We start from the raw sequence: 18370 nt of genomic DNA, 5'->3' as shown, positions 1-18370 counted from the left end.
TCCAAGTTGTTGTCCTATCGAACTCGGCTTCACCTTCTTGACAGTGACACACGTGCTGTACCGATTATCGTGGAAGCTCCAATTTCAGTTGTGTATTTGAACAGTACGATAATTGTCTCTGCCCAGCAAGCCCGAGATCGTGTGCCGTTGAACGCGCTCGTCCCCATTGTATAAGGCCGCCGATCTCCACGGCTCCTTCTCGTTCTAGCTTGGTCATCGTTCGTTGCACCATCCACCTGCCTGAAGGACGATGGCTTGTCTTGTACAATGATTGCACCCCTGCAATCGAATCCGTCGCCGTCATCAGGCCGCGCTGCACGTTGTATATAATCGCTTGCTTTCCGTAACTTTGGTGCATCTTCGCACAGCATTCTTACGCCATGCGTTTTTCGTCTGTAATCGCGGGACTCTTGTTTGGCCTGGAGGCCACAGCCATTCGGGTTGGGCCGATTCAAGTGGGTCAATTAGCTGCAGAGGTACGTACATGGCGGTCGTTTGTGGCGTAAATGGCGCACAGCCTGAGAAGCTTGACAGAGCTTGTCGCTCATTCTGCATCGTCGAACGAGGCAGAAAGCCCTCAGATCTCGCGGCACATGTCTAGTCTCGCAAGCTTACCTTCTCTCTAGGCTCAGCATGCAAAGTCGCAACGCAGCCTGTTCAAGCGTGATGATGAGCTTGATCTGACCCTGCTGTACCCTGAACGCAACCTCTCGGTGCCCGTTGATTTCTTCCACAATGATACCCGTTACGAGCCTCACTCAAACGGTTCTTTCAACCTGAGATATTGGTTCGATGATACTTACTATGAGCCTGGCGGTCCCGTGTTCGTTCTTCTCGGGGGTGAGACTGATGGTGCTGGCCGTCTCCCGTTTTTGCAGAAGGGGATTGTCCATCAAGTCATCAAAGCTACTAAGGGCCTTGGAGTCATTCTGGAGCACCGTTACTATGGTAAAAGCTTTCCTGTCGACGACCTGACGACCGAGAATCTCCGCTTCCTGTCGACAGAGCAGGCACTTGCCGAAATCGACTACTTTGCGAAAAACGTCAAGTTTGCCGGCCATGAAGACAAGGATCTTACTGCGCCAGCCACTCCCTGGGTTGTATACGGTGGCTCATACGCCGGTGCTCAAGCTGCATTCTTGCGCATCACATACCCTGGGACGTTCTGGGGTGCCATCTCTTCTTCTGGGGTCACAGTTGCTATCTACGACTTCTGGCAGTATTTCGAGCCGATCAGACTATTCGGGCCTCCCGACTGCATCAAAAACACGCAGACTTTGATTGATGTCGTCGACAAGCACCTGCTGGGCAACAATACCGCCAACATTCAGTCGCTGAAGAACGTTTTTGGTCTAGGCGACATCACAGACAACAGGGACTTTGCCAATCAGTTGACCGGTGTTTATGGGTGGCAGAGCACCAACTGGGACCCTGAGATCAACGGGGCATCTTTCTACAATTACTGTCGCAATGTCACGCAGTCTGTTGATCGCGTTGAGCCAGCCACGGAGGGCCTGCGTCCTGCCGTCGCTGATTTAGTATCGGCGGCTGGCTACGGCAACGACACGCTCGTGCAAAACATCACCTTAAATGCTATCAGCTGGACCAACTTCACTTCTCTTCCTGGCTGGCGCCGATCCAACTACACCCAAGACCGCTATTTTACGATCCTCAACGAGACTGCTCAACAGCAATTCACTGCTCTCGAGGACTATGGATACACCAGCTGGAGTTATCAAGTCTGCACCGAATGGGGCTACATACAGACAGGCAACACGCCCGCGGACATTCAGCCCTTGATCTCTCGCACTCTTGACCTCGAGTACCTGACCTTTTTCTGCCGCGCGCAGTTCAACATCACCACGCCCCCTGATATCGAAAAGGTCAACAAGTACGGCGGTTTCAATGCTAGCTACTCGCGCCTCGCGCACATTGGCGGCAACGCGGACCCCTGGCGCCCCGCTACGCCGCTGTGGTACCCTGAAGCCAAGGAGGACTCGATCGATGAGCCGTGGCACCTGATCAGCCACGGTGTGCATCACTGGGAGGAGAATGGCATCTTTGATAATGAGACGACCCCAACTCTGCCCCCGTACCAGGTTATCTGGTCACAGCAGCATTTGAAGAACTTTGTTATCGAATGGTTGGATGAATGGAAGGGCGGATACCAGACTGAGCTTTGAGTTGCATCACGGACCTTTGTATTTCAGAGAAGCGCGCTTGATGAAGAGTCAATAATGTTACTTGCTCCACGCGTAACATTGGTTCCCGCAGACTTGTAGTAGATACCTGCTCGAAGAATCTTTCAGCGAACTCCACTGACTTGCTCGCTGCACCAGCTTCTAGGTTTATGCTCTCATCTTTGCGTGTGATGACGTGACGAAGACGGCCATTTCAGCGCAGTGCATCAGAGCGTCGATTTGCTCGCTGGCAGGTAGGTGCACAAAATATGGATCCAATTAGAAAGCTAATTCATCTCAAGGTCTTTCAGCAGTCAAGGGTTACGATCGCACTATTTTGAGTATCACATCAGAGAAAGTTCCCGTTCGAGTATTGACGTTATCTGCTGTTTTATAATCGAAAGTATGGCGAAATATCATGAACTTGCTAGGACCCCGTTGACGTGACATACCATACTGTGTAGAGGCAATAAGAAGGAAATGTTCGGTGGCATCCGAGCGGTGTACTTGGGCTCGACAAGACACATCGTAGAATCCAATCAGATTACTTCGATCCTAACCCCACTGCACATCACCTCGTATTGAGCTCTCCTGACTTCAGTGATGGAGCCGTGCGGCACAACGTCGACCCCAGCTAACCCATTCCGAGCCATCCGAATTTGGCCACTAGCGCCCCTCAATGACGTACCGTACCATCGCCGCTTCCCACGTCCAGCATCACCAGCCTCGTATTCGTACACATGTACAAACAGTGTCGCTCAAATTAGCAACATGACTTTGAGATCAGCCATTTCTGGTACCTATTATGGTTGCTAATGTAGTACCGCTTGTGGCTGACGCGGGATCTGCAGCCGGCGGAACAGAACAAACCTCCGATGCGACCCTCACGACAGGGTCGCTTTTGATTGCCAGTGGGGACGGTGATGGTGTGTGCGAGTGGGTTTGCGGTATATAAACTCGCCCAAAGCCCCTAGGAATTGACACCACATCAAGCCACTCACCGCAAGTCAACGACTGAGCATCTCTCCAAACCAAACTGCATATTACATCGACCTTTGTACTTCAACTTGTTCATCACCACATACCGCCACCATGCGTTTCACCTCTCTCGCAACATCTCTCGCCACCCTTTCTGCTGCCTCAGCCCGCATCATCGGCATCGCAGCCCCCGCCACACTTGCTCCCAACAGCACATTCACACTCACTCTCCTGACGGAAAACTACATTCAAACCGTTGCCGACATCTCCGTAGCCTGGGGCTACACCCTAGCTCCCGGCTACGCCGCGACCCTGGGCTCCTTCGTCCAGAGCTCGTACCTCGGTCCCAGTGAGAGCAACACTCTCGAGAACGTCACAGTTGAGGCGACGGTGCCGGCGGCGCTGGCAGGCGACGCGTACAATGGCACACTAATTCTGAGTGCGGGCGTGACGAGTTTGTACGGCGCCAGCAGCTCGCCAGTGGTTACGGGTTTCAACATTAGCGTCACGGTTGGAGCTGAGACCAGCGAGGAGCTTGTAAGGAGTGTCGGCCAGAGCTGGATTGTGAACGGCCTTGGTCCGGTTTAAGGGTCCCTCTCGACATCTGATAAGTGGGGACTTTGTGTTCATGAATTGAGATAGTAGATTATGTATATATGTTCGCTTCATCCTCATTATCAAGTCAACCAATGTGATTCACGTGCTATGGGCCCAAACTTTGCAATCTCAGATGGCCTCCTAAGACCACCACCTTGTCCTATCTTCTCGGAGCAGACGAAACCCTGTCATCCCGATTTCCGTGCTTGAATGCCCAGACCGAGTCATCCATACCCTCATGTGCAGCTGTGATGTACTTACGGAAGGCCGACGACATCGACACCACCTGCCTCAGGTGATCTTCTGTGACTTCAGGTATTGCCGGCTCACCATTTTTGGCCTTAGCTTTTGAGTCATACACCGCGAGTGCGACTGCGGTTTGGAAAGCTATATTCCACGTTAGTCAATCTTATAATCGTAACAACTGCGTATGATTGGACTTACCGTTTCGGATCTCCCTCCCGTTCCACTGCAAGGCCTTGACTTCTTCATCTTTGGTGACGTAGCGCTTAGCATCGTAATCGTACTCGATCTTGGGTCCGCCGTTCTATGGTCGTCTTTCAGTTTCTGGAATAAGTTGCCCCAGATCTGGGTTCGCGCGTCGTCGCTGAGCTTGTCATATCCCAGGGATAAGTGGATGCGCGACATGAATGCTTCGTCAAACTGGGCAACTCTGTTTGTGGTGAGGAAGAGAATCCCTTGAAAGTAGTCGAGAGCTCGCAGGAAAACTGGACAGCATCAGTTGCAGGCTCTGACAAGTCCTGTCGTCTGACCTACCGGACACGATGCTGTTGCGCTCCAAGTCGCTAGTAGATCGCTTTTCCAAGTACACGTCTGCCTCATCGAGCAGCACTATCGCGTCCCAGTCATTCGCTCTGCGAAAGTATTGAAGGAGACTTTTCTCGAGTGCATCTGGCTCGTGTCCAAGATCGGCCGCCGTGATGTTGAGTAGCGGCCTTTTAATGAAATCTGCCACAGATTCTACAAAACAGTTACTTCAAGCGCCAATGAATCTATAAAAAACCTACCGGCTGTGAGCGTCTTCCCTGTACCTGGAGGCCCATGCAGAAGGATGATTTGGCCCTCGCCCTTGCCATAAATGAAATCTGCGCTGAACAATTCGGAATTGTCTGTGTACGTTTTTGCAATCGCCTTGATCAATTCCTTGTTTCCGTGTGGCATGACGAGTCTATCAATTGCGGTCTCGGCCATGCTGGGTTCCTGTAATCTTGCTACATCCAGAAGATCTGTTTCTAGTGAGACTCTGCAAACGATTAATTTGCTCCTGTAACTTACCGTAATTGCGATCGTTGAGAACAAATGCAAACATGTGCGACGGAAGGATAGAGTATTGATGGTCAGTGAGCTTGTTCAGCTTCGTAGGGTTAATTTCGCGGTAGTCACTGAATTTCAGTTGGAGATACGTTTCTTGTGAAGCGGCGTGCACTTGACAGTCCTTGCACTCACAACGCGCTACACGCATAGATTCACCAACGATATTTATGACCTGTCCTGGAGGAGGCGGGGGCGGAGGCGGAGGAGGAACACTGAATGGGGACCGCATAGTATTAACTGCATCTGGGACTCTGTTTTCCGGCATATGGTGGCTCAGATCGGGGCCCCAAATACCTCCATTAGTCCATGGCCTCGATTCGTGTTCAACTACGACGCGAGAACGTTTGTACTATAGAATGTAAGCTTCTTTCAAGCACCTCTTTGGTGGATGCTTACCGATCGGGTCCCAGCCTTCAAACCTTCACCGTCGTATTGCAGAAAGGAAGGGTGTTTTGAATATGCGAAGTACTTTTGGCCCCGATCGATCAAAGACTGAAGGGTGGCACCTTTGTCAACCTGATCTTGATACCGGACAGGGAAAATGGGGAGCTCCGTGATTTGCCTTTCGTCATCGAAAACCTGGATATCAACATGTCTGGCGTATTTTCTAATCGCTTTGTCATCTAAGACAAGATGCCAGACCTGCGCGGTATATTTTATAGTGGCCTTCTTGCCTGATTCGTCTTGGTGGGTTCCGCCCGCCAATCTATCGAGAACATAGCGATTGAGCGAGCCATCGGTTTCGCGCACATACACATCCGTGCCTGGCTTCATCAAAAGCCAAAGCGTGCCGAATGTGGTAGACGGAATACTTTTGCTCCAACGAGCTTTGGCATCATTGTACTGGATGGTCGGTTGTGACTCAAGATACGATCTAAGAAGCTCGATATGCTCGTCTGCATGATGATTGAACATGTCAGAGTGGCGCTTTCGAAGCTCTGATTTTCCAGTCTTGTAGTCGAGCAAATCATTGAGATGCAGGTACAGGTCCATGAAAGGGTATGCGAAGACTCCATCATCCAGACCATCGTCGTCACCTGCGGGTGGTTGGGCCGAGCATTCAATCACGGCTTTGAGTACGTTCAGCAAGTACGGGGAGTGTATCTTGAGGACTGGCTCACTGACTACATCAGCCTGACGTAGTTTGGGTTGTTTCCCATGTGTGCCTGATGCAAAGCCGTTCTTTTGTACTGAATGAGGGGGAGACTCCACGTTCTTGCTTTCTTCAAGGACTGGGACGTTCTCGCGTTCATCGGAAACCTCAAGCTCAATTGGTTCAGTGTACACGCTCTGACTTATGAATTCGGAGCGACCACCGAACTCTTGTCGTCGATAGTAGCTGACCTTGTATTGAACTCGATTTTCGTAGGTCGTCTCAGTCACGTCAGCCTTCTCGGAGATCTGAGGTACAGGGACCAATGCAACGTCTGATGGCACTTGCAGTGATACTACAAGGCGTGCATGGGGCGAAACTATGCTTTCCCAGAGCCCGGTGTAGATTTCATCGCCAAACATATTCTTGATGGTGAAGTGTCCATCGTCAATTGCTTTCAAGGCGCTTTCGTCTTGCCGAAACCACTCTCGAAAGAATGCTTCCATGCGCTAGATTGATCAGCAAATCTGAGAAGTGGCATGGAGAAGGAACATTCGTACCAGCCACGTGCGACCAGCGTCCCAAGGGATTATCAGAGGTTGCGTATGGTTGAGCTCGAGGGTAATAGCGCCAGAATTGCCTGGTCTCTGTTCAGAAGACGGTTGAGTGGTCGCCTCAACTTCCGGAATGGCCATCGCGCATTTGACAGCAGCATTAAGCCTGTGCATTCGCTCTTTGTGCTGCCCCCACCTCCTAGAAGACGCTGTGTGATCCATATCGGAACTTGCGTCTGTCTTTGTAAGCTCTTCATGAAGTCAAATCAAGCTGAACGGATCCTCACTGTTCGTGATTATCTTCGTGCCGCTGCCCAGCGTACTATCTAGGCCTGTGGGACAAGTTTCGTCGTTTTCTTCTTCGTCAGTTGCCTGCAGTGATCCTGAACCTGCATCATCTTTCTCTGAAAGACAGGTTTGTTCATCAGTTGGTGCAATAGTGTGGGTAGCCATTCTCCTGCATCGCCGCAGTGAACGACGCTGTGCTTATACAGTGAATCTAAAGTATCGTCAACGGTGACTCTGTTTGGAGCGATAACCGGATTCTTGGAGGATTAAGGGTATAGATGACCTATAGTGGTTTATATGTGATGTCACAGTGTAAGCCCAACCCAGGTCCAAGTCAGAGTTTTTGGAAGGTGCAAGTTCCCGGCCCCCAAAAATCGTCAATTGTACAATATATCGCTTAATGCGACATTGCCGCCAGGATGCATGCACTGCTCCAATTCGGCCATAGAAGCGAGCTGATTGTCAAAGTGATTGGTCTGGATATATTGCCCTGGTATCAGCCTTGATGATTATTGCTTACGGCGCCAGGCTCACCGTTGCAACCTAGACCGACCTTGTGAAAGTATTAGGCAGCCAGAATCGGGTTGAGCGAAGGTTGTCGGTCTTAAGCTCTTTTGAGATTAAATGTTAGGACATCTACCTAGCCTAGATTCTGAGGGGTTCAGGAGACAACAGACCTCATGCAGACCGACATACTGAGAGATGTGGGCTTAGCACTTGTTCGTAGATTTACCGATGAGCTGAAAGGAGACACGACGCTCGAGCGTGCCACCATGAGTGCACAGCAACACCAGGATGTCGCAGAGAGTGATCTACGGAGGAAGCGCATGCAAGCGTTGTATCAGGATCCCAACAGAGATCCTAGGTAAGCGGGTCAGTCAATAGCCTTCACAGTGCTGTTCACTTACATGACAAGCAGCGACTTCAGATCTCATGAGGTGGAGACCGCCAGGTTGGCGTTGCAGGCAGTGTGCGTACAACTTGAAAAAGAAGAGAAAAGGCCTTCGACATTGCAGAAGATGGGCTTTAAACGTGCCAAACCGAAAGCCGCTGCAAACGAAGCACTATTGACTGCTAGCGCATACGACTTCAACAGCTTACAGACAGTAGTCGAAGACTCCGAGTCGCATTGGAAAGCCGGTCAAAAGCATGTAGGTATTGACTTGATTGTCATAACCTGATGCTAATCGTAGCTGCAGATCGGCCACCGTTTTCGGAATCTTTGCAATAAGCTCGACGAGCACAAGGCCGCGTTCGCCATATTTCCCTCTCAGAATCTGTACACTTCCGCGTTGTGTGGAAGCCTCGCCATGATCGTTGGCGCTGCTGCCAACTACAGCGATATTGCCGAACGACTCTCTGAGATGGTAGCCGATATTACGGATAAAGCGACGCGTGCAGCCCACGCTGTACTGATCTTTCCGACTCATGACTTTCGGGACTTATTCTCTAGACTCTACGCTCAGGTCTTTCTCTTTTATCGCGACGCAATTCAGTGGTATGCCAAATCCAAATTCGAGAGAGCACTCGAAAGCTTCAACGAGAGCCTAGTGAAGCCGTACGAAACAGCTGCAGCGAGAATTGAAAGCCTCTTAATCGAAATATATCGTCAGGGGGACTTAGCATTCTGGGCGAAGGATTTCCTATTCAAGGAAGACATAGAAAACCAGATCCGGCGCCAGAGAGAGCAAGTCCAAGACAGGGACAGCTTACTGTCTGCTGGGCGGCAAGGGAAGCGACTGCTTTTACTCAATTTCGAGCATGCAAGCTTCGACACACCCTCTCAAAGTGCGGATGAAGAACAGCTTTTGTTGACAACAGACAAACAGGCACGCGTTCCCATCGTTCTAGAGAACTTAAGTCGTGAGAGTATGAGGGCATTAAGCGCACAACTTACACCGTTTATATTCGGTACCGAAGGGCCTTCGCTGTTCAACGATGGTCAGGTCTGGCTGCCAGAAGTCGATATTGCCTCCAAACTCAGCAAGTGGATGAGCCCTGACACGCAATCATCTGTACTCTGGATATCCAGTCCTGCAACATCGCGCGATTATCCTAGCTCACGAGCTGCAGCAATGATAATGGCTGCAACAGCGTGGAAGTCGAACATGTCGATCGTCTCACATTTCTGCTCAAGACCAGGTTATGGTTGTGTTCCCGACGGGCAGATGATTGAACAAGTCGGCATGTTGGGACTTGTGTATAGCCTTGTCGTCCAGCTCCTCCAATTTCACGTCGAAAGAGATGCCTTTTCTTTCTCGAGAGACAAGTTCGAGAAGCTAGATGGATCGGACGAATCATGGCCAGGCGCTCTACTCCTACTGCAAGACCTGCTCCGAGCGACTCCGCAGCTGCAAGGGTGTATTGTCGATGGACTGAACGACCTATCCTTTTCTAGCGGTGCTGAGTGGTGCGGCGCTTTCCTGAATATGCTTTTGGAGCATCAAAGAACGTATTCGCCTGGTTTCAAACTGTTGCTCGCAACGACAGGGCAATCAAGAGTTCTGCCGGATTATGTGCAGGTCAAGGATCGGGTATTTGCCCAGAGAGGCGCGAAAGAGGTGATCCGTGGCGGAAGGTGGCTCAACGAAATCACCAGGTGATATACGTCCCGGTAGTACTTGCCAAAGATGTTTGACTATCATCGCAAGTACGGAACGACGTAATCAGCAATGATTGGTGATGCAAGTGACTGAGCGCGACCAACGTGTTGGAAGGGCTGTGTCAATAAGACGCGTCAACGGAGCTCAATGCGCGTTGACGCTAGCGCTGGTCGTAACCTCCGCCTGATGGAACACCTTGCAGGCGATTCAATAAGCAAGTGCCAGCGCAAAGTGCATAATGCAATAATAATGTTCACGTTCTATGATGAAGCCTCAGAACGCCTGCAATGCTACGCTACCAAAACCCTCTTCCGTATTCAGTGACCACAGTCGCACGCCCTTCCGTGCAGCAAGTGCCTCTTCTTAAAGTCACCGGTATAGTCTGCCAGATGTGTCTGACCATCCAGTCTTTCACCCTCTTGAGGAATCTTTCCCATCCAGCTAACCTCCGTACCGTTGACGTCCATCACTTTGAGGTCCTTGCCCTTTTCTCGCAGCTCCTTTGTTACAGCCTCAACATCGACCTCAAGGTAGTTCCTCAAGAATTCTCCGACCTCGGTGTTCTCATGGTTACCCACTAGCGCTGCGGCCTTCTTCGGGTCGGATGAATAGATGTTGACATCGGCGGCGGAGTGGCCGTGTGTGCTCCAGCCTGTCTGCGAGCGGCGCGAGATCATGTCGGCGTAGCCGTACAGAGCAGTCAACGGGGCGTCGGTAATTGCTTCGACTTCCTCTTCTGTGTAGTCGTGGATGCCAAGCCCCTCGGTGATGCTGTTGATGACGAAGATCTTCTTCTTTTCGTGCGATGGAGAGGAGAGAAGGTAGGCGGCGTATTCGATAGCAAGACGTTCGGCGGAGTGGGATGCATTGGCGAGGGGAGCGGGGTACCATACATAGTCGGGGTAGGCAGTATGAAGTTCTGGGCATTGTCAGTGTGCATCGTGAGCTTGGTGATGGGCTGGCGTACGGCGAGCAGTCGCTAGACCGCCAGTTTCATGATCGGATGTGGAGACCATAACGGTCTCCGTTTTCTCCTGTTTGATGAAATCCAACACACTGCTGAAGGCCTTATCGTACGCAAGGACTTCGTGGACCTGAGCAGCAGGGTCATTGTGATGACCGGCGTGATCAATCCTTGAGCCCTCGATCATCAGAAAGAATCCCTTATCACTATCGCGGGTGGCTTCGCTCAAAGCCTTCATAGCAGCCTCAGCCATCTCGTGCAGCGAAGGGTACTTGTCGTTCTCATTGCGGCGGTCGATCTCGTAGGGGATGTCTCCATCGGCGAAGAGGCCCAGCATGGGGAAGTCAAGCTTGGCACCACCCTTCAGATCGTCAAAGCCGGCACGATCAGAAATATAGTTGAAGCCGTTTTTGCGCGCAAGGTCGACCACGTCGCGGTCGTCGGTCCTGCAGGAGTGCTCCACTGTAGTGTTGGGGACAAAGTGGCAGCGTCCACCGCCGAACATCAAGTCTACAACACGACCGAGAGGGTAGTCGCCGACCATCTGCTCAGCAATGCGGTCTTCCTCCTGGCGCATGTTGACGTGTGCAGCGAAGCACGCGGGTGTGGCATCGGTGATGCGAGTGGTAACAACCAAGCCTGTCATGTATCCAGCCTTCTTCGCTGCCTCAAGCACTGTTCCACAGGGCTCGTGATCAGGTGTCACTGAAATAGCGCCGTTGTAACTCTTCTGCGCACAGGAGAAGGCGGTTGCGCCCGCAGCAGAGTCGGTGATGAGACTAGATGAGGATCGTGTGCGCGACTGACCGATCATGTGCTGATCAATAGTGAGCTGCTCGCTGAAGGGTGCGCCGTTCTGGAACTGCATGAAGCTGCGCGTCAAGCTCAGACTGGTGGGTCCCATGCCATCAGACACCATGAAGATGAGGTTTCGTTTGCCATTGCTGTTGCTGGGCGCCGTGTCTGGCGATCCCCCGGTCTTCTGGTATACCACGGCAAGAACGACGACTCCTGCTGTTGCTATGATCGCCCATACTAGCAGTCCGATCTCACGCCATTTCTTCCACGCAGAGTCGTTGCGCGCGGTGCGCTGACCGGTCAGGAGAGCGTCTTCCTCGGCGATATCCCTGTCCGGGAACTCCGAGGACGTTCGGTTCGAAAGAAGAGGGCGACTCATTGTCGATGTGTGTTGTAAGGAAAGAGCGGCAGGACAGCAGGCTGTCTAGAGGAGCATCGTATCTAATCAAGGGTTGTCGAGATGATGTTCGGGGCGCGGCCCTGCATCTGCAGCGGATGATCGGCATGCCGCCAAACGCTTTGGGACTAGCCTATCTGCCTGCTGTCATCTGTCTTTGGGGCGTGATCGTAATCCTATCCTTCTGACAGGCATCACGAGTATTGAGTAGGGTCTCAACTGTCATATCATGGCATTACCCCATGAGGCTTGGGATTTCGTAGATTGCCTCCCAATTGCGGGGAAGTCACGAAGGTCGGCCACTTGAACGTGAGCACAGGCGTTCACCATCGATCACGGCCTCAAGCAATACCTAACGGGATTATACTATCTCGCCGCCACTGCATGTGTTATGCCAGTGTGATGATGTCCAGGTTTTCTTCTCCTCCCTGTACAAGGCCTCCATCCATCCATTCGTCAGCATAGCATTCACCAATGAAGTTGTACTGTTCCTGACCAACTTCAAGACATATGAACAGATAGGGAGCATGGCCGCCCCGAAGCGCCACGACCTAAACACCAGCCTTTACTTGAGTGGTTATTCGCGCATCGCTGAGGGCTGCTACCTCAAAAATGTAGCACGCCTTCGTCTGAGTCGTATGGGCAGTGAAAAATAATTGCAACGGCTCTTTGCCAGTTCCAAATCCAGGGAGCACATCTGATATGAATCAAGTCTTTGTATTCTTCGAAATCGTCTAACGAATGGTCTATGACGAAGCTACGGCATGTCGCAGTCGCCCCCATTGGACGAGCTGTTACCCTGATGCAGGAGTTCCCTGACACCAACTCACTCGACAGATTCAGTCTTGCTGTAAGCAAGCGAGTCTCGCAGATTGATTCGGTAGATACGGGGAATTTGCGCGTTCTCTTGCGTCCATACTCTACAGATTCTTGCTCAGCTATGTGCAAAAGTAGAATAATCACTACCAAAGCTGCCGAGACAGTTGTTTGCTGCTGCGTGGGCGTTGTTGAAGCTTCGGAGGTGGACAGCTCCCCGCAGCTTTCATGTGGGTCTTCCACGTGACGTGGACTCCACTCTACCCGGACTTTTTTGTGAGCAGCAGGTCATTCACCTTTGCGACACTCTGCGCCACGGCTGCACACCACGCTCATGATCGATCGGTAACACGTAGCAATACTCGAAAACATGGCTGCACCCATGGCGCCCTCGATGCTGCCAAAAGTAGAGGAGCCTTCCGCTGTCGACCTCGTAGACACCGAAGCTGCCTCCCCCGCCGATGCGCTCTACGACAAATGCGCCCAAAGATCACAGGGCACCGTCTTCTTCCAGCGCGATTTGTCCAATATGCAGATCGCTGAGACCATGGCCGAGCTTACCATGCTCTTGCAGGAGCTATGTGATCGCCATCTTATGAAGCTCATGACGTTCGAAGGCGAGCCGTGCTGGAAGCTGCGGTCGCGCCCGGAAGCCGACAAGTACGTGATGATTGTGCATACTACTACGGACGTCATCTAACATGTCTTAGACTTCGACGACTCACGCCTGACGAACGCCTCCTATACCACCACATCGACCAAGTCCAGGCGGAGGGCATCTGGTCGAAAGCACTGCGCGCACGAACGAACGTCACCCAACAAGTCCTCACAAAATGTCTCAAGAGCTTAGAGTCGAAAGACTTGGTACAATCGGTTATGAGCGTGAAGTTCCCAAACCGCAAGATGTACTTGCTGAAGCATCTGCGCCCTTCTGAAGACATCGCCGGAGGCCCATGGCAATCAGAAGGAGACTTCGACACAGCACTCATCGAAGCTATATCCGGCATTGTCGCGCAGTACATCGAGAATGAGACTTGTATTAAGGTTCCTGGCAACTGGAACGAATATGACAGGACGGACAGGAGCACAGAGATTGCGCAGAAGAAGGCGCAGGTGCAGGGCATACGGGATATCGAAGATGCGCCAGCTGTGAAACCATATTACGCACCGAGAGACCCGAACGCATCCAAGATTGTACACAGAAACAGTCCGCAGTACCCAACTTCTGCCTCGGTTGCCGAATGGCTCAACTCAAAGGAGATTTTAAGGGGCAAGTCAGTAAGAGAAGATGACATGGAGCAACTGCTAGAGATGATGGTGCTGGATGGACGGCTTGAGAAGATCTCAGGAACCAATTACCGCACTGTTCTGACAGTGAACGATACCAAAGTCTACAACGGTTTCGTCGACGCACCGTGCGGTAACTGCCCAGTCTTTGATCTCTGCGGCGACGAAGGCGAAATCTCAGCCAGGACCTGCGTGTACTTCGGGCAGTGGCTAGAGACGCAGTCGGAAGAGGTGTAAATTTCATCTATCAGGCATAGCGACGGCGTTTTGGGCATTGATGCATTTACGGCTACTATTGAGAGGAAATACCCAAGCAAATCTCATAATCCACGACCTGCCGACCTACAAGTCTTAACAAACTCGGCGTCGCACGTCTGAAAACAAGTTACTCCCCCTTCAGCCCCACCCCAACAATCGCCTCAAACTCCATAAACATATGCTTATCCGCCCCACCAGCTTCCTCGGTCACAATCTCTTTCATCGTCTCCCCAACCCCTTTGACCCACTCCTCCCTCTTCTCCTCCGGCCACTGCTTACTCAACATCACAATCACAAATCCCATCGTCGTCGAAAACGTCTCCGGCGTCCCACAATCCACATTAACCTTCTCTTGCCGCACATCGACCTTCTGCAGCCCGACTGCCTGCAACTGCTCCCTCACATACTCAATCTGGTGCCATGGTCGCCCGTTCGTCATACCCGCGCGCAACTCGTCCTGCGTCGGCAACTCCGGCCCGTCCTGCATCTTCGCGTACACCTTGCCCAAGAGCTCATACCAGGGGAGGTGTACCCAGGAGCTGACCGCGATCGTGCCGCCCGGCACCGTCTTCTGCGCGAGCTGCGGCAGCACGTCCGGCGGGAGCATGAAGATAGCGAATCCAACGAAGACGTGGGCAAAGTCTGCGCGCAGATCCGCGGCTGGGAGCTTCGTGGCGTCGATGTTCTGCGTCGTGAGGCTGCTCCAGCCCTCCTGCTCGCCCCTGGTTTTGAGGTACTCCAGCATCGGCTGGCTGATGTCGCCGGCTAGAATGTGCAGGTCGGGCCATTGAGCTTGCGGGATGGCGTCGTAGAGCTCGGCAACGATGGCACCGGTGCCGCAGCCTAGGTCGAGGATGTGCACGGGGGTGGATTTGAGCGTTGTGAGCTCTTCGGTAACGGCTACCATGGTCTTGGCAAAAGGGCGTGTTGCGTTCTCGGCGGCCTTGTAGCGTTCTGCTACATCTGGGGTTTGCTGCCAGATGGACTTTATTGAGGCATCGACAGCTGCAGATGAGGATTGGGTCGCCATATTGTAAGACGAGACGGACAACGCAGCTATGGTGTAGCTACTCGTATCTTGCTTTGAAGAGACGTTTAAGGCGGTTCAGATGAGTTTAGATCTTGCAACGAGCACACAGACTGCTTTAAGGACTCTCTGTGGTGGTTGCCTGATTTTCTGGAGACATTTCATAGCGCTTACCTTGCATCGGCTGTCCCGCCACAACTTCGTACCATTTACCTAAACAGCAATTCACGCAACGCTGATTTGAGTTGATTTGCGCTGGCACATGACTACAATGCCGCACGCTCGGAGACATGCGGGTGGGTGCTGATGGAGACTTTCCTTTGTCAGCTCGGAGACTTTTGTACACAAACTCCAAACTCAACCGACACCAGCATTATAGACTGTACAATCTCTCCGTACGAAAAAGGCTAACGCAATGATCAAAGATCATACCAGTCACCCAAAACAACCACCCATATCAAAAGCACCAAGATGCCCCCTGTAAACCCAGCCAGGACAACATCCAATGTGAGCTCTTCCCTCTTATCATTTGGTCCCCGCCCTAGATATTTTGGCGACTGGCTCGTTGCTTCGGAGCGAAAGAACGATACCTGCCTGTGTATTGTTAGACTTGCGAAGTTTTAGCGTCTAGTCGAGATGCTGGATCATTATAAGTGTTGCAATTCGTATTGGTCGTATTCAAGTCAGCCCTCAAATGCACATCCAAACTCACGAAACGAAGCCACCATCGCTTTCGACCAACTTAGAAAACTCCAGCATCGCCCTCACTACAGCAACGCCGCTGCCTTGCGTTTCGACGGTTCGGCCACGTCCGCGATCATTCAGGTCGCGGGAGCTGCTTGGATCTATGTCCTCATCGTGATCGCCAGTCATATCGTGGCCTGCCAATCGCTCTCCGTCGTCCCCGTCATGGATCGGTGTATCGACCACCCCCTCGAACTGCGCCATGTACCTTTCCGCCTTATTCCTATAATCCGTCGCATTCACATCTAGCTTTACCTTCATTTCTTCGTTACCATTTGCATCCACACCCCACCAGCTGCCGAAGCGACCTTGCTCGTTTCTTGTCCGCAACGCGGCTACCGCGTTGTGTGTGACCCACCTTGAATATTCCCTACAGCTTTTAGAGTGCAGAGCGCGCGTTTCAGGGCTTGCCGCAAATGTCCTGCCCGGGCGAACAGGTACAGACGGTAATGGAGTACAAAAGGCCGTAAGGTGGTGAAAGAAAATGCCTTTAAAGGTTTGGCCATTCTGATTGCACGTACCAGACGGATCACATGCTTCGGCCAGGATACCGTTCGCTCCCAGGCCGGACCAGTTCAAGAGAACATCGTTCTGGGATTCCGGTATCTGATCAGGTTTCTCTGGCTGAGTAGCAGCAAAAGGAGGTCTCCCTGTCCAGCCGGTCGCGCGGATGACGTTACGCACGAGCTCATGACCGTCTTCGAGATAGGCCTGCTTACCAGTTGCTTCCCAAAGACCCCTGAGACCTGAGAGCACCACACCTTGATTGTATGTGTACACCATCTCATTCCGTTCATCGCATTCGGTTTTGCTGTGATTTGTGCGATAGCCAGTGATGTGGAAGCCGTCCACATAAAGGCCCTTCTCGTTCATCATGCCACTGTTCCTTAGCCAGTCATAGCCATTGATCGCGTTAGCGAGATAGATAGGATCGTATGAGCTATCGCCCTTGACACTTTCGTCGCACTGATCGCCATGCTCTTGGGCGTGGAGAAGCTTGTCATTGGGCTTCCTGTGGTTCTTGTCTTTGATCTTGTCGTACTGTGAAAGGAACGGCGAGCAGTTCGTGTCCCCCGGGAAGTGTAGATACATGCCAATGCTGGCCGATATAAATAGTTGGTTCGTGATAGCGTTCTTGTACGGCAGTAGACGGGGATTCCACGTCATACCTCCACCACAAAGGCGCCAGTCCCAACCTTTCTCGGCGAGCTCGTAGAAGACTCGTGCTCGATGGGCAAATGCAGGGATGAACTGACGAGCATGCCATTCAGGGATCCTCGAGTCGTCTTCCGAAGCATAGTGTCCTGCTGAATGGCTCTTGATGAATTGTACACTCTCCAGCCAGCCCAGCACAACCCAGAGTATGTCATCGTAGGCTTGCATCCTTATCGCAAAGTGGTCTTCACCAAAATAGTACGTCAAAATCTGGCCAAAGTATTTGTTGATCTCATTCTCAACCATCTGCGCTTCGACATCGAGGTTCTTGGATTTGTCGAAGGTGCCGGGCATCGTGTATGTGAGCGAGCGCGAGAGCGAGGCTAGTGTTGCTGACACATGAGTTGCCATGACTGCAGCAGTCCAGTCGATTGCAGTGGTGTACTTTCCCAGCCATATCGAGAAGTAAGAGCTCTGCATCGTCTCCAGACCATTGTGCAGGTCTTGAAGGTTGCTAATGAACGGGGAAATCGAGGGCCCATTGATGGTTGGGCCTGTGATTGCGATGTCAGGGGTGCGAAGTTGTGTCTGAGGTATGTCATGGTAGCTGGTCTCGTAGACTGGTGCAGGCGCATCTGTTCAAGATCAGCTTCGTTAGGTCCTACACTTCAATTGGGCCGTTACCTGACTGAGGCTGATCGTGGCCCTGCACCGCGATTGCTGTGACGGTAAAGACGCCCAGGCACAGACCGGCAGACAGCTGTCTTAGGGACATCGTTCAAGACGTCACGACTTCGACCTATGCGATGCGCCGCGCGCACTACATGTAACGACCGTGATCTGATAGCAGCTGTAGCAACAGTACCGAGCCTGTGTTACCTAGGTAGCGATGGAAAGCCGCTCCAAGAGCGGCGGGTATCAATGTACTGGGATCAGGGCATGTGATGATTAGAGAAGAGCAAGAAGTGTTTCATGGGATTGCGGGACTCAAGCACGGCTTGGGTCAGATCAGCCACAAATGCGACAGGCGCTTCCAAGACCAAGCCAAGGGCACCTTCCCAATCGAGATGCACGGCTGCTGCAGGTGGCTGCATTACTTTGGGAGAGCATTCGACATGCTGTGCTTGCAAAAGGAAAAGTGCCTTCGGTTATAACAAACTGATGCTCGTTGATACAAGATGAGATGGGTCGCGCACAGGCCGTCGCGTCGCGTCGTCTGAAGCGACTTCGGACTTCCGAGGGTGCCCCACACCTCGCGTGGGCAGCGCACGTGCCTTCCGTGCACGTGTCTCTCCA

General features: G+C 52.2%; 8 protein-coding genes across 8 annotated transcripts; 4 read left to right on the top strand and 4 right to left on the bottom strand.

Annotated features, from left to right (window-relative positions):
• Positions 1 to 380: 380 nt before the first annotated feature.
• C7974DRAFT_449630 (serine peptidase-like protein) lies at positions 381 to 2483 on the top strand (the record flags this gene model as incomplete). The annotated part of the gene is made up of 2 exons (XM_046145714.1): positions 381 to 476; positions 627 to 2483. 2 exons carry the CDS (start codon positions 381 to 383, stop codon positions 2181 to 2183), a joined length of 1653 nt encoding a protein of 550 aa, XP_046000577.1. The 3' UTR covers positions 2184 to 2483.
• A 416-nt stretch (positions 2484 to 2899) lies between these two features.
• Positions 2900 to 3966, top strand: C7974DRAFT_134189 (uncharacterized protein). The gene is made up of 2 exons (XM_046135441.1): positions 2900 to 2976; positions 3032 to 3966. Exon 2 carries the CDS (start codon positions 3273 to 3275, stop codon positions 3744 to 3746), a length of 474 nt encoding a protein of 157 aa, XP_046000576.1. The 5' UTR covers positions 2900 to 2976; positions 3032 to 3272; the 3' UTR covers positions 3747 to 3966.
• C7974DRAFT_432087 (uncharacterized protein) lies at positions 3916 to 7190 on the bottom strand (the record flags this gene model as incomplete). The annotated part of the gene is made up of 8 exons (XM_046144825.1): positions 3916 to 4142; positions 4200 to 4247; positions 4283 to 4483; positions 4533 to 4736; positions 4784 to 5002; positions 5052 to 5439; positions 5487 to 6682; positions 7061 to 7190. The coding sequence occupies 8 exons, from the start codon at positions 7188 to 7190 to the stop codon at positions 3916 to 3918; spliced, it is 2613 nt and encodes an 870-aa protein (XP_046000575.1).
• Positions 7191 to 7590: 400 nt separating this feature from the next.
• C7974DRAFT_134219 (uncharacterized protein) lies at positions 7591 to 9787 on the top strand. The gene is made up of 3 exons (XM_046135443.1): positions 7591 to 7890; positions 7945 to 8176; positions 8225 to 9787. Exons 1-3 carry the CDS (start codon positions 7706 to 7708, stop codon positions 9626 to 9628), a joined length of 1821 nt encoding a protein of 606 aa, XP_046000574.1. The 5' UTR covers positions 7591 to 7705; the 3' UTR covers positions 9629 to 9787.
• Positions 9788 to 9945: 158 nt separating this feature from the next.
• C7974DRAFT_305260 (alkaline phosphatase-like protein) lies at positions 9946 to 11769 on the bottom strand (the record flags this gene model as incomplete). The annotated part of the gene is made up of 2 exons (XM_046138020.1): positions 9946 to 10547; positions 10596 to 11769. 2 exons carry the CDS (start codon positions 11767 to 11769, stop codon positions 9946 to 9948), a joined length of 1776 nt encoding a protein of 591 aa, XP_046000573.1.
• A 724-nt stretch (positions 11770 to 12493) lies between these two features.
• On the top strand, positions 12494 to 14201 carry C7974DRAFT_134174 (RNA polymerase Rpc34). The gene is made up of 2 exons (XM_046135440.1): positions 12494 to 13263; positions 13314 to 14201. The coding sequence occupies exons 1-2, from the start codon at positions 12974 to 12976 to the stop codon at positions 14125 to 14127; spliced, it is 1104 nt and encodes a 367-aa protein (XP_046000572.1). The 5' UTR covers positions 12494 to 12973; the 3' UTR covers positions 14128 to 14201.
• Positions 14202 to 15466, bottom strand: C7974DRAFT_134157 (S-adenosyl-L-methionine-dependent methyltransferase). Its single transcript, XM_046135438.1, has one exon. The coding sequence runs from the start codon at positions 15176 to 15178 to the stop codon at positions 14276 to 14278; it is 903 nt and encodes a 300-aa protein (XP_046000571.1). The 5' UTR covers positions 15179 to 15466; the 3' UTR covers positions 14202 to 14275.
• Positions 15456 to 17965, bottom strand: C7974DRAFT_134161 (glycosyl hydrolase-like protein). The gene is made up of 2 exons (XM_046135439.1): positions 17759 to 17965; positions 15456 to 17709 (listed from the first exon to the last, which is right to left on the bottom strand). Exons 1-2 carry the CDS (start codon positions 17847 to 17849, stop codon positions 15884 to 15886), a joined length of 1917 nt encoding a protein of 638 aa, XP_046000570.1. The 5' UTR covers positions 17850 to 17965; the 3' UTR covers positions 15456 to 15883.
• Positions 17966 to 18370: the final 405 nt, after the last annotated feature.

This window comes from Boeremia exigua (genome assembly GCF_020726555.1).
Source record: "Boeremia exigua strain MPI-SDFR-AT-0100 chromosome Unknown C7974scaffold_3, whole genome shotgun sequence".
Lineage (NCBI taxonomy): Eukaryota > Fungi > Ascomycota > Dothideomycetes > Pleosporales > Didymellaceae > Boeremia > Boeremia exigua.
The sequence above is the reverse complement of the archived record's forward strand: the minus strand, read 5'-3'. Positions and strand labels throughout refer to the sequence as shown.